The sequence below is a fragment of the Lemur catta genome, chromosome 11 (assembly GCF_020740605.2).
Source record: "Lemur catta isolate mLemCat1 chromosome 11, mLemCat1.pri, whole genome shotgun sequence".
Lineage (NCBI taxonomy): Eukaryota > Metazoa > Chordata > Mammalia > Primates > Lemuridae > Lemur > Lemur catta.
The window spans coordinates 11,715,660-11,729,354 of record NC_059138.1 but is presented as its reverse complement, the minus strand read 5'-3'; the positions used below and the strand labels follow the sequence as shown (position 1 = coordinate 11,729,354).

General features: G+C 44.2%; 1 protein-coding gene and 1 pseudogene across 1 annotated transcript; both read left to right on the top strand.

Annotated features, from left to right (window-relative positions):
• The first annotated feature begins 446 nt into the window (after positions 1–446).
• LOC123646953 lies at positions 447–1,862 on the top strand (annotated as a pseudogene).
• Positions 1,863–4,429: 2,567 nt separating this feature from the next.
• On the top strand, positions 4,430–12,318 carry NDUFB2 (NADH:ubiquinone oxidoreductase subunit B2). Its single transcript, XM_045565267.1, has 4 exons — positions 4,430–4,586; positions 9,318–9,462; positions 10,705–10,798; positions 12,237–12,318. Exons 1-3 carry the CDS (start codon positions 4,489–4,491, stop codon positions 10,777–10,779), a joined length of 318 nt encoding a protein of 105 aa, XP_045421223.1. The 5' UTR covers positions 4,430–4,488; the 3' UTR covers positions 10,780–10,798; positions 12,237–12,318.
• The last annotated feature ends 1,377 nt before the right edge of the window (positions 12,319–13,695 follow it).

Genomic DNA, 13,695 nt, shown 5'->3' with positions numbered 1-13,695 from the left:
GTTCTTAAGACTCTGATAGGTTATAAAAAGCTGTAAAAGCCTGTTGAGCCATGGCTGCCATTTTTTAAAAATTTTATACCCTTATTGGTAAAAAGTTGAAAGTACACAAATGCACAATTTATTTATAAATTTCATCTAGGTGCTTCCATGACTAGCAAATCTCTCCCAGCACAATATATTAATGTATGTAGGGCAGATTGCATTGTACTTCAAATTATCTTGTTAACAATTTTCAGTATTTTTTGCAAACCTCTTGGTAAAATTTATTTTGAGGTAAAACAAAACTGATTAACATGGTTGAAGGACCCAGGACAGGAGCAGAACAGCTTGGCTGCTCTCTGTGGCAGTGTCTACCCCATCTGTTTTGGGAGGGTTAATTTGGGTTAATATCAACATAGAGCAACATAACCACTGTGTCCTCTTTGCCAAGGGCTGCACCCAGTGACATGCCCACAGTGAATGCCAGCTGCCCCGCTCTGCCAGGCCTACCCATAGACCGTCCTCTGAGAGCTGACCTGACATGTGGCCAGATGACCTGGACTCTGGGGGCCCCAGAATCAGCCTGTAGAGGGAATATCTGTAAAGTTTAATTTCTTTTTTTAGATAAAAATTGCATTTTATCCCTGTAGCCTCATGGGTTATCTTGCTTGTCTTGGAGACCATTGCTCTAGACAGTGAATGGAAAGTCAGGATAAAGTTCCTCATTCCTGCCATTTAGGTAGCAAGAATGCTTTAGTGGAACAGAGATTCCTTTGGTATGGTTTTTTCCAGAGGGGTGGAGATGTTATTTTTCACTTCCCAAGTCTTGAAGGGGGCATTCTAGTCAGGCCGTGAGGGGTTGGGGTGGCTCCGGATAGGTGGGAGGGGGCACACCAGCCAGACACACTTGGGCCAAGTGTACACTCACAGCGTAGGGCCAGGAGGGGCACAAACACAGAGCAGGGCCTCTCTGAGCCTTTCCTTAAAGCCCAGGGATTTAATCAAGCCTGTATTATCTATTGCTGCATACAAACCACTTCAAAACTTAGTGGCTTAAAACAGTATTTATTGTCTCACAGTTTTTTTGGGTCAGAAATCTGGGTGTGGCCAAGCTGGGTCCTCTGGCTCAGGGTCTCTCCTGAGGCTGTGGGATCTCGAGGCTCCACGGGGTGGGTCTGATGCCAAGCTTACCTGGGGGTTGTTAGACCAAAGGCCTCAGTTCTTCAGGAGCTGTTACAGCAGCAATAGAAAAGGAACACAGCCTTTCCACTTGGCTGTTCTCCTGAGGAGCAGGGCCATGGGCAGCCGTGGCACCCAGCTGGAATGCCATGATCCTGAAGCCCCATTTCTACAAGGACTGGCAGCTGTGTGTGCCACACGGTTCAACCAGCTGGCTTGGAAGACCCACAGGCGCAAGGCCTGGCAAGTAAAAGCATGCCACATCACCCCTTGTTCTGTATCCGCACCCATCCGGCCCGTAGTAGGGTGCCCCACGATGAGTTAAGGGTGGCTGGCATCCTCAAGAAGGTGGCCAGGACCATTGGTATTTCTGTGGATCCAAGAAGGCGGAACAAGTCCAAGTCCCTACAGACCAATGTGCAGCAGCCAGAGGAGTACCACCTGCAAGCTCATTCCCTTCCCCAGGAAGCCCTTGGCCCACAAGAAGGGAGACAATTCTGCTGAAGAACTCAAATTGGCCACCGAGCTGACAGGACCAGTCACACCCAGGTGGAATGTCTAGGAGAAGCCAAAGCCATTGCTGAGGAGAAGAACTTCAAGGCATTCACATCATTGTGTGGCCTGCGCCAATGCCCAGCTCTTTGGCATATGGGCAACAAGAGTCAAAGGAGGCTGGAGAACAGAATGTAGAAAAGAAAAAATAAAGCCCTTTTGGGGACTTGTAATAAATCAGCAGGAAAAGAAAGAAAGAAAGAAACAAACAAACAAAAGGAACACAGGCTATATAGAAGAAAAATGGCAACAGATGAACTTCAATACATACAGGTGATTTGCTGCTTTAAAAAATCAGTATTTTAGAACACTTAAGATACTTAGGTTAAGTATCTTAAGAATGAAATTTGATTTATAAAGGCATCTTACTTGACGTCCTTGGATATAAATGGGTGAAGTGGCAGCTTGGCATTTCTCCTGAAGAGGATCGGAACTCAATCCCCTCTAACAAAGTCCAAGGTTCATTTCATTGTTGCTAAAACCACTGGAGAAACGAGTTCCTTTCTTCTTTCCAAGACTCAAAGGGAGAGGAAAAACAAGCAAGCCTTTCACAGCAGGGAATTAAAGCAACATGAGGTTTTGTGAACAATTTTTTCTCATCCTCTTTGTTTTCAACTTCTAGCTATGGAATAGCTTCTTGATTTGGGGTTAAATGTTGTACATTAGGTCACTTAAGAGTCTGTTCCCACAGTTCATTAAAATTTGGGAATCTGATTTGCATTTAGAAGCTGAGTGCTCAGTGCCAGGGCTTGGCATCCCTTCCCTCACCTTCTGGAATAGTAACATTCAAACAGAGTGCTCATCTGATAACCAAAAAAGAGGGTCATCATGTAACGTGCAAAAGGCAATAAGGGATATTTGCCCTTGGAGTTCTTAGAGCATATCTGGAAAACAAATATCCTTCATTACAACAGGCAAAATAGTTTATTGATTTGGACCATAAACTTTTTGTAGTAAAAAACCAGGCTAAAGACCCACATATGGTGTATTTGGGTCAACTGCTGTTAAGTACAGCAAGCATTAAAGTCAAAACAGATTTTTTTTTTTTTTTTGGTAATTCAGTCAAAGATGAGGAGGGTGAATGAATTTGAGTTCACCTCAACCACTTTGCTACCAGGAAAGGAAGAGATAACAAAGGAATAAAAATCTCCTCAGTACATGCTGTGGGCCACGTAGTATCTTAAATGACTCACATTCAGATGAGGAGCATTGGCCTCAGATAGGTAAAGTGACTTGTCCGAATTCATAGAGCTCGTAATTGGCACAGCTGAGGTTTGAACTCCAGATTGTCAGGCTCCCAAGTTCTAATGATCCTTTTAATTTAAGCCGTGCTTTTCCTGTAGCCCTGGAATCATGGCCTTGCTCTTTGCTAGGAGCAAGGCAGCTGTGTAATGTCAACCATCTCTCTGGGAAGGGTAGAAAGCTCCTGTCCATCCAGTTCATAGACTTTGTATCTTAGTGGTTTGTAGATGTCACTAGAAAGGGTAATTGGTGAACGGTAGCCAAGGGAAAGCCACCTATTGCATATCAATTGGAAAGTCAGCTTTCATCCAGAAAATAGTGGATGCTCTCCTCTAGTTTTTACACCACTTAGAAGTTAGGATGGCATGGGGCAGCTCAGCAACCGTAAGCTAGATGTGGACTTTAACTCTCAGGAGAGAGGTTTCCTGTTACAGACAAAAGGTGTCCCGTATCTTGGCACAGAAGGAAGGGCATCAGTCATATTCAATGCACTCAAATCCCTAAATTCAGGTCTATATTTCATAAGTATCCTATTTTTTATACTGTGACTCCATGAAGTTTGCAGTGTAACAACATCGAACTTAGCAAGCAGATCCATTTCAAAACGAAATCTCCAAGGTGAGGATGGCAGGCTAAGTTTATAATTTAGTCAAACCCAGAGGTTCTGAGAAAAACTATAACGCTAAGAATTTGGGGGCGGGAAGAGTCCAGAGAGACTTGGAGTCTATCCCAAATTGAAGGTTATATTAAGACACAAAAGCCAAGCATCTAGGGCTGGCTAAGGATCAAGGCATTAGAAATACTCTTGATGCAGATTCCCCGGCCCTACCCGACTTAGTATAGGGCGCTGGGCTCCTCAGGTGATCCTGATAGTACCAGTTCATCTACTGGTATCTGGGAACCAGTGGCTGCTGGTTGGTAACCACGTTCCAGTTTGCAGAATAACAAAACAATGAGGACTTTAAGATACCGTTGTGAGCCTCTTGGAGAAGAGGAGAGTACACGGGACTACCGTGGGAAGGACCGCTGGTTCAGCTAGACAGTACAGGAGCAGCAGGCAGAGTGGCAGGTGCAAGTATGAAAACACCGTCTAGATCAGCCAAGGAGGGGAGGAGAATCAGACTTAGTGCTGGAGTTTCTCTGCACAGGCGTAACAAAGAAGAGGGGATCCCAGAAAGAAGCGCCCCGGGCCTGGCCAGGCCGTCATAACCGGCCCCTGAGACGGCCCAGCCTCTCTCCCAGAGCTAGCGCGGGGCTCCGCCCAGCCGACGCCTGAGCCCGCCGGCAAGTCGCGTGTCCGCAGAGTCTCGAAACGGCCGTCGAGCACGAGAGGCGTCGCGGGCCTGCAGGTGCGGCCCCGGCGGCTCGGCAGTGGGGAAATGGGGGACCGAACCGCTAACTTGGGATGCGGGAGGCAGCCTGCTTCTCCCCGTCCGAGAGCTGGGCGACGCCGCCGACGTCACGGCGGGGCGGGGCGCGGGGAAGTGACGTCACGGCCGGGGCTGCCTGGGAACCGCCGTCGAGACCCGGGCGAGAATGTCGGCTCTGACCCGGCTGGCGCCGTCCGTTCGCGCAGGAGGTCGCCTCTTCAGAGGCTGCCGCGAGCGGGCGGCTGGAGGAGGCGGAGTCCGTCAGTGAGTGTGGGCTGGGACGGGGGCTTCGCCGGCTTCTAGCGGAAAGCGCCGGTCTGCGGACGCCCTCACCTTGCCGCAGGGCGCCCGCAGCGGACGAGGCCCCGGCGGCGACCTTCGCCCGAGGCCTGCTGGGTCGTGTCGTGCGCGCGCGCAGCCGGGCTCCGGGAGGCGCCGCGGGGCGGCGGGAGGCCGTTGGCCCCCCCCAGACTGGACGCAATGTGCGGGGCCACCGCCGTACGGGAGGCGCCTGCGCTCGGGAGAGTCACAGCGGATGTGCGGGCGGGCTCGGCTGGGAGGCGAGCGCGCTTCAGGCCGCCTGTGTGGAGGCGTCTAGAGCGGGGCAGGGAGCGGCGGCCAGGGACAGGGAGGGGTTCTCGAGGGTCCCGGTGCGTGGCTGAGGAGTTTAGGACACAGACGATTGCGGTCTTTGGGAAATTTTAATCAGAGACGTCATGTGGCAAGTTTTTAATTCTGAAAAATCACTCGGCTGCAGAGTGGGGACTTAGTCTACGGCTCCGAGTGGAGGCGATGACCCAGAGAGCGTTCCGGTGGGGGCAGGGGAGGAGAGCCACAGCCGACGCGTGGGCAGCACGGAATCAAGAGCGGGAGCCCAAGAAGCAGACCCGAGAGCGTAGGGCTGGGGAGCCGAGGGAGCTGCCAGCAACGGACTGGTGGCACAGAGAGATTCCCTAAGAGCAGGACAGAAAACGGAATAGTGGATTTTTCCAGGTGATGTTCCTGAACGCTTAGACCATCATCTGCACTTTACCAAAAGGCAGTGCAGGGTCGTGGTTCAAAGCGGGGTTCTGACCCCAGAGTGGCTGGATTCACATCCCACCTCTGCCGCACTCACACTCTAGCTGTGTGACCTTGGAAAAGCTTCTTAATCTCTCACTGCCTCAGTTTCCGCACCCATTTTGGAGGGGTAATAATATCTCTTTCCTGGGAACTAAATGAATTACTGTTCTCTAAAGTGTTAAAACAGTGGCTGGTGCCTAGTAAGGATCATACAGATATTATTTAACAGTTGCTACAACATTATAGGAGTGACTTGCCTGAAGGCCCACATCGATTATGAATCTGGAGCGGAGGCAAGTGTCGGGTGGAAGGAAGGAAAAGCCCGGTGTCACCTGGGCGAAGACAGTGAGGGAGAGCCACCAGCAATAGCCCTTGACCTGCATGAGGAGATTGGAGAGTGCTGCCCCTTACTGAGCTATTGGCACTTCTGTGACACACACTTACTTCAGTGTGTGATACTAAGTATTTATGGAGTGTCTTCTATATGCCAGGCTTCTTCCTAGGTGCTGGGGATATAGCAGAATACAAGAGAGATAACGAAGCTTCCATTCTGGAGAGAAGACTCAAACTAGTAGAAAAGAACGTTTTTAGGTACTGTTAAGGGGTATGAAGAGAATCCATCAGGGGATTAACAGAGTGCTTGGGGTGGGGGTGGAGGGGGATATTGTACCTAGGATGGTGTGGGAGTGCGGGAGTTTGGTTTGGACTAGGACCCGGGCTGAGAAGTCAGCCATGCATACCCCAGAGGAAGAGCTTCCCAGACAGAGGGGGCAGCAGGTGGAGAGCAGGGAGGTAGAGGGAGAGGGCAGGGAGACAGGTCAGAGAGTCAGCTAGGGGCTGGATTAGGGAGGGCCTTGGAGGGCTGGGAATTTTATTCTGAGAGTCACGGGGAGCCATTGGAGGCTTTAAAGTAGGAAAGTAATATGGTCAGATTTATGTTTTAAAAATGTGACTTAGCTGGGGCAGTGGCTCAGGGATGTAATCCCAGCACTTTGGGGTGTTGAGGTGGAAGGATCGCTTGAGCCCAGGAGTTGGAGACCAGCTTGGGCAACATAGCAAGATGAGACCCCATCTCTACAAAAAATACAAAAAGTTAGCCAGGCGTGGTGGCGTGTGCCTGTAGTCCCAGCCACTTGGGAGACTGAGGCTGAGGCTGGCTTGAGCCCAGGAGTTCCAGGCTGCAGTGGGATATGACTGCACCACTGCGCTCCAGCCTGGGCTACAGGAGTGAGACCCTGTCTTTAAAAAAAAAAAGTAACTTTTAGAGTTATGGTGCAGTTTTGTTTTTAAACTTGACTCTTAAAAATTCTAGGTTTCTTCCCCATTCTGTTTCTTACTTGTGGGACTCACTCGTAATGTCATGTTTCCTTATATTTTTTGACTGCAAGCTCATTTTCTCTGGAATTTTTTTGAGATCTTGCTTCTCTTAGCCTCTTGAAGGTGCCACCAATCCGAGATCACTTTAACTTCTTGGCTTGGGGTTTTTGAACCACACAGGTACAACCCAGGTAGTTTGGATTTGGGTGCAAACCTACCTGAGGACTGGCTTCTGGTAACAAATTCCTGTTCCCTTCTCCATGGCAGGTTTATTTCTCATTCACCCTTCTGTTGTTCAGCTGCAGCTTTATTCAGGGTTCTCAGAATTAGACTCCTTATTTTGGGCGGGCCCCAGGCTGGTTTTCTGGTCCCCGCCACCTCATGCAGCTGTCCACGTGGACAAGGACTCTAGATGAATGCCAGCTTCAGTGCTTATTTTGTTCCTAGGCCTTGTTTTTACTTGGATTTTGCCCTAGGTAGATTCTTTCCTTATGTTGTCTCTGGTCAGTGATGTTTATAAAAATTAAAAAAAAAATTTCATAGTTTCAGTTTGGAGGGTTGTTCAGAGTATCTAGTTTGTTACAGTGCCATTAACAACCTGTTTTGGAACCTAACATAATCAGGTGTTCATTGAATCTTCACATTCGTTAATCATAGCAGTTGTGTCATCTGTTGCTTTTCTGTAATTGCAGTCTTTCAAATCTTTGTTCAAAAAGATACTCACCTTGCAGTCAATGGCCTACCTACTTCGGGTCATAGTTAACATATCACTCTAGCAAGAATGAAATGTGAAGAGTTGCTGAGGTGGGATTTGAATTATAATCCTAGCCTTACTCAAATCTTATTTTAATAAGTTTTACTTATGTGATGAGCCCTTATGCCTAGATTGTAGCTTGTACCTATCAAAGAGGAAGGATGTTGTTACACTATATTGAATTATCTTACATGTTTACATAATACATTATCTATATGCACAGGTAGCTCCTGAATACATACTGTTAAATATAATTAGTATATGAGGACATTACAGAAACAGTATGCTATATTCTTCAAGTTGTAAAGTGGTGATGTTTGGTGGAAACTTTTAAATGTAATGTGTGGTCACTGTAAAAAAATATATATATACATACATATGTATATACACACATATCTGCAAAAATAAAAATCACCTATCATATCATCCATTATTTTAAATAGAGACTTCCAAATAGAATTGTTATATATTAGATAAATATTTACAGAAAAACGGGATTTTATTTCAGTGTGGTAACATTGGTTTTATCATGCTGATAGGAATTTTTTTTTTTTTTTAAAGAGACAGGGTTAGGGTCTTACACATTTGTCCAGGCTGGAGTGCAGTGGTGTGATCATAGTTCACTGCAGCCTTGAACTCCTGAGCTCAAGCAATCTTCCTGCCTCAACTCCCTTGTAGCCAGAATTATAGGCATGAGCTATTGCACCCAGTGGAATTCTAATTAAGAGTTATGTCTTTTGATTCATAAAATGAGATAATTATTAATGGTACGTATCTGTAGGCAAGAGCTTGGGCTTTGCCATCACACAGTACCTCAATGTCTTCATTTATAAAACATTTATAATTATAGGCTCTATCTCATAAGGTTGTTAGGGAAATTAAATGAGATAATGCATATAAAATTCTTTGCCTGGTAACTGGTGCATGGTAAACACTCAATAAATGATAATGCTAATAATCTTTTAGAGTGGGAGAAGATAAAAAACAGTCCTAGCTAACGTGTACAAAGAACCATAGCAATATTACTGTTCACAAATCTACACATTATGAAGACATGAAATTTTAGTGTACTTTTTTGGTGCAGGTATTCATTGGTATGCTGTACAAAAGAATATTATCTTATAAGCTGATTCTTACCTGGACTGAAATTGGTGAAAATATTTTGTGTAGGAATTCTCTTTAAATTTTTTATCCATTTCTGTGTATTAGCATACGTATGGCTGCTGAATAGGACTTAGAAATAGCCCCAGTAAGTGCAAATTGTATTATTTAAATTGGATTCAACCTAAAATAATTACAACCCAACTGAATAAATTGAGTATAGCTCTTATGGACTGCGTGCCAATTTGTCAACGGTGCCTAATGAAAAAAACAAAACCCAGAAAACTTTTTCAAATTTACTGTTTAAGGTTCTTTGCTTTGTTCAGAGCTATTAGCATATTAAAAAGGATTTGTGAGTCCTCTTTCCCATAAAATAGATGGCTAAACAGAACAAAATTAATTTGTTGATTTATTTTTCTGAATACTTTAGTGACCTACTACTGCAGGTTCATAATCCCTTAGCTAAAACCTTTGCACCCTATTATCAACACATTCATATTTCTGGTGCAAAATAATGAATATTCACAATAATTAGATAATTAGCTTGTCATTTCAGGCCAGTGTTTGTGGCTACATACATTTAAAGCAAGCTTAATGAGAAACGAGTTATTTCAAGGGATTGTGAATCTGTCTTTCTGTCTGTATTTCAGTGGAGGAGATGAGAAATGTCCGCTTAGTTTTTTAGATATAACTCAAAAGTTTTGGATGATTTAATACTTTGCAAATGCAGCAAGCTGCCTACCGTTTTTGTTTTGTCTCAGTGCTGGCGGTGGTGTGCATATTGAGCCTCGGTATAGACAGTTTCCCCAGCTGACCAGATCCCAAGTGATCAAGGCTGAGTTCTTCAGTGCAACCATGTGGTTCTGGATTCTCTGGCGCTTTTGGCATGACTCAGATGCTGTGCTGGTAAGTGCAGGAGAATAGTTCTTGTCCTTTTCTGGGTAGGGTGAGGGAGGAGATATCAATGGCCTAGCTTATATATTTTTCTATTGTAGGCCATTTTTCTGTCTGGATATATTCCTCACCACTGTGTTGTCCATGTGTATATCCAGGAATCCTGTTATTTAATGAAACATGTTAGCTTCTAACCTTCTTTACATGAGGATGTACATTTAGGTGGTCCATGTCTTATGGTTTCTGGTAGGTTGCCGTATTTGAAGTAAGACTGGTAACTAATTCTTTCACCTCCTGAACTAGACATTCATCAGTGGGTTAAGTTTCAGACTTAAATTCCTTTAAATGATGAATATCATCTAGTCTGTCCAGAGGCCCAGGGCAGCCAGGTTTGGATGGGATGGATGTGAGTTAACTTTTCTTGAGGAAGGAAGTGAGTTATTGATGATATTCTAACATGTTATTAGCCTGAACTGGAGTTTTTATCACATTTGCAGACTGTCCTACAGGAAATTACACCTTTAACACATCGAAATCTGCTTGTTGATTCAGAATACTGTAAATTTTAGTAAATTTGGGTTTGTTTCCAGAATAGTAAAAAAACCTTAAATTTAAATAGTATACAAGTTTTGGAAGCATCCAGTTGCTTAATGTCCCATTTCTCTTACAACTTGTCTGTGCCCTTGTCCCTCAGAAGGAGCTGCTTAGGTATCTGAATTGGCAGCACCCTTACTGTTTATAACCCCACTGTGTCATTGTGGGGCAGTAGTCAAGAGTATATAAGGCTGCGGGGCAGGAGATGATGATGCAGCCAGATACCCCTTAGATTAGGATTAAAGATGATGGCATCCACCTGAAGCTCCCAGATCTCACAACAGTAATGACAGGAGAGATTGAAACATTTCTGTTTTGCCAGGACTTCAAGACATTGCCAAAGTGTGGGGTACCTTTGCAACCTGTCGCCTCCACTTTCCCCTACCCTCCATCACAAACCCATATCACTGGCTTAGGCTGATACCTCCAAATTGGGGAGGTTTTTGAAATTCAGGCCATGGCCCATAGGAACAGATTGCAGAATAGCTGGGCCACCAAATAGTTAAAGGAGAATTTGTTCCTGTGGTATTTCAGGGGCTGTGTACATGACAGTTAGCTGCATCATGTTTTTTTTCTTTCCAAAATTTCTTTTAAAATTTAATTAGTTGCATGGAATATAGATTCTTGACTTTTTTTTTTCTTTTAAATGGTTGTCACCAGGGTCACTTTCCATACCCAGATCCTTCCCAGTGGACAGATGAAGAGTTAGGTATCCCTCCTGATGATGAAGACTGAAAGTATAGACTCTTTGCAAGTGAGTATGCCCCAAATTCCTTTAAGTTATATTTGTCTTTTGTCATAAACATTTGTTTGGACTTTGTACTTATGATGGTCTTAAAGAAACTGCATATTGGAACAGCATGAAGCACAATTAACCATGTCATGTATCCAATTTCTGCCTTTAGTATTTTCACGTTTGATCTGGTCTCATCTTCCATTTCATTGTATATTTTAGAAATTCTTTTTTCCTAAGTTAGTATACAATTTTAGGGTCCCCTTCATCCATCCATTGATCAAAGACATATTAAGACCAATTCAGTGCCAGGTATGGGGATATAGTGGTGAACAAGACTGATACGGAGCTTATAGTATATAACTGCAGAAATACAGTGTCCTACCCCCAGTGTTTAAATGGTAAGATCCAGCATATGGGAGTATTACTATATGGAACTGTATGGAAATTAACTTTTTAAACAGTGAAGGGTTATGGCCCTTTCATTTTCTAGGACAGGAAGTCAAGAGTTTTTCTTTCAAAAGGAGGTATTAAGAGGATTCCCTTTCTCCACAAAACTCTCAGGGGTTAAGACATTCTCCTTTAACATGTTTTTTGTTTTTTTGAGGCAGAGTCCCTGTACCCAGCTAGAGTACAGTGGCATAATCATAGCCCACTGCAACCTCAAACTCCTGGGCTCAGGTGATCCTCTTGGCTCAGCCTTTTGAATATCTAGGACTATAGGCAAGCACCACAACGCCCAGCTAATTTTCCTTTTTTTATTTTTTGTGGAGATAGGATCTCACTGTGTTCTCCAGGCTGGTCTCCAGCTCCTGGCATCAAGTGATCCTCCCTACTTGGCCTCCCAAAGTGCTAGGATTATAGGCATGAGCCACTGCACCTGTCATAACATGTTTTTAAATTAATCCTTGCACTTTAGTAATTGCCATCATTCAAAATGCATTGGAAATTGTTTTAGGAAAGGAAGCATTACATGATAGTTAAGTATTCCTATTAAATAATACTACTAGTATTGCCATTGTAATTTTAATTATTAGTAGCTTATTGGCATGAAAATTACAGCAGTTTTGAGGTCTGTAGGGAGGAGGAGGGTTGGGATAGAGTGTCCCCAAAGGGCAGGCAGTTAACCTGTTTTGTAATTTATTTTGTCTTTAGTTTTGCTTATGGACAGGCAGAAGTCTTGGTCCTTACCTGGCCTCCTGTTCCCTTGATATTAACATGTCTGTCAACATGAATCTCTTTCTGTCTTTATACAGACGTCTGAATAATCGTTAATATTTTGTTTTAATGCCTGTAACTGTAAACCCTTTGAGAGAAGGGTGGTTTTGCTTCTCTCCTTTACAAGGTTTCTCATGATCAGTGCTCAATAAATGCTTGAATAATTGAATAAACAAGAATTACAGATTTGAATTAGTGAATAGAAAAGTACTTAAAGCTTTCCACTTTTGTTTTCTTGCAGGAGCCAGGTGAGAATTTCAAGAAATTATGGACTTCATGTTCTACATTAAAGTTGTAAATTAAAGTGGTTTGGTCAAGAATGAGGAATGGAATTATGATGCTTCTGATAATGCAACCACCCTTTATGGATTATTTATTTATTTTTTTGCTTCACCTGCTATTCTAAATGATTTATACAGCCTTTCAGCTGATCCTCTTGGGTTCCCTGTGATATAGGTAGGTGTTAGCTCCATTTATCAATGAGGACATCGAGCCTCCAGGGGATGAAATGACTTGCTTAGCACCACACACCGGTAAGCGGTGGGGTTAAGGACTCCAAAGCTCATGCTTAACTACAGTGCTGTACACCTCCTCCTTAGCTAACATCAAGGCATTTGTATGCTGACAGTTAATGTGAAAACTCTTGCGATTTATCTGCTGCAGGTGGATTCTTGCCCTGAGTGTACAGAGGTTAGAGGTCAGCGCAGTCCATTTATTGTTGAAGTAGCTCCTGTGGGCCGACCATTATGTTGAGTGACCATTGTGGAACTCTTAAATCATACTTTAACTAGGAATTCTTAGGGCAAGAAGAATAGGAGATGGGTAAAACAGGATGTTTCACTTTTTCTAAAATTTATTTCAAAGTACTTTCCAACTTTCTGTAGCATCACAATTATGGAAGTAGATAGGACAGAATTTTCTTCCATCCAGTTATCTTTGGTGTAGAGTAGCTTGATGACTTGCCCCAAAAGCACAACTTTTTTTTCTTCCTTTCTTTAAAGGAACTGGGTCTCACTGTATCACCCAGGCTAGTCTGAAACTCTGCGCCTAAAGTGATCCTCCTGACTCAGACCACTGAGTAGCTGGGACTAAAGGCATGAGCCACCCTACCCAGTTAACTTTTTGTTTTTTTAACTTAGGTTTTTAACCACCTATACATTGGGAATACAGTGCTAAAGAAGACAGATAAGATTCTGTTCTTACAGAACTTAAGATTTTAGAAAGGGAGGACAGGAAGTCACTAACCCCATGAGATTTACTGAGTGCTGTGGAGGAAATATCACTGGGTGAGGTGCTAGAGATGGGTGAGGGGGGCGTACTGGCACTCCAGGTGCTCAGGGAAGCATTTGAGCTGAAACCTGAACGAGGAGTTCAGTTGTGTGAGGATCTGAGGGAAGAGTGTTCTGGGAACAAGAAACAGCAAGAATCAAGGTCTAGCGTAGGACTGCAGTTGCTGTGTTTAAGGAACAAAGTCCCGGGACAGCTCCTGCGAATGAGGAGTGGGTGAGACTCGATGTTAGTAGGTCATGGTCACAGGTTTAGATTTTATGTTAAATGCAGTGAGCAGCCTCTGGCAGGGTTTAAACAGGGGTGTGATACGATGGGATTTCCTAGGGTGGAGTTTTCCATTCCACCTTTAGTTCTTTTCAGTTGTCACAGAGCGGGTACAATGGCAGCTGAAGCAAGTGGAACAGCTGTAC

What these genes read in the sequence shown, in the direction of transcription:
- NDUFB2 (XM_045565267.1), top strand. Translation starts at nt 4,489, where the DNA reads ATGTCGGCTCTGACCCGGCTGGCGCCGTCCGTTCGCGCAGGAGGTCGC. An exon ending in GGAGGAGGCGGAGTCCGTCA is followed by an intron (nt 4,587 to 9,317) that starts GTGAGTGTGGGC and finishes GTTTTGTCTCAG; the next exon opens with TGCTGGCGGTGGTGTGCATA. An exon ending in ATGACTCAGATGCTGTGCTG is followed by an intron (nt 9,463 to 10,704) that starts GTAAGTGCAGGA and finishes GGTTGTCACCAG; the next exon opens with GGTCACTTTCCATACCCAGA.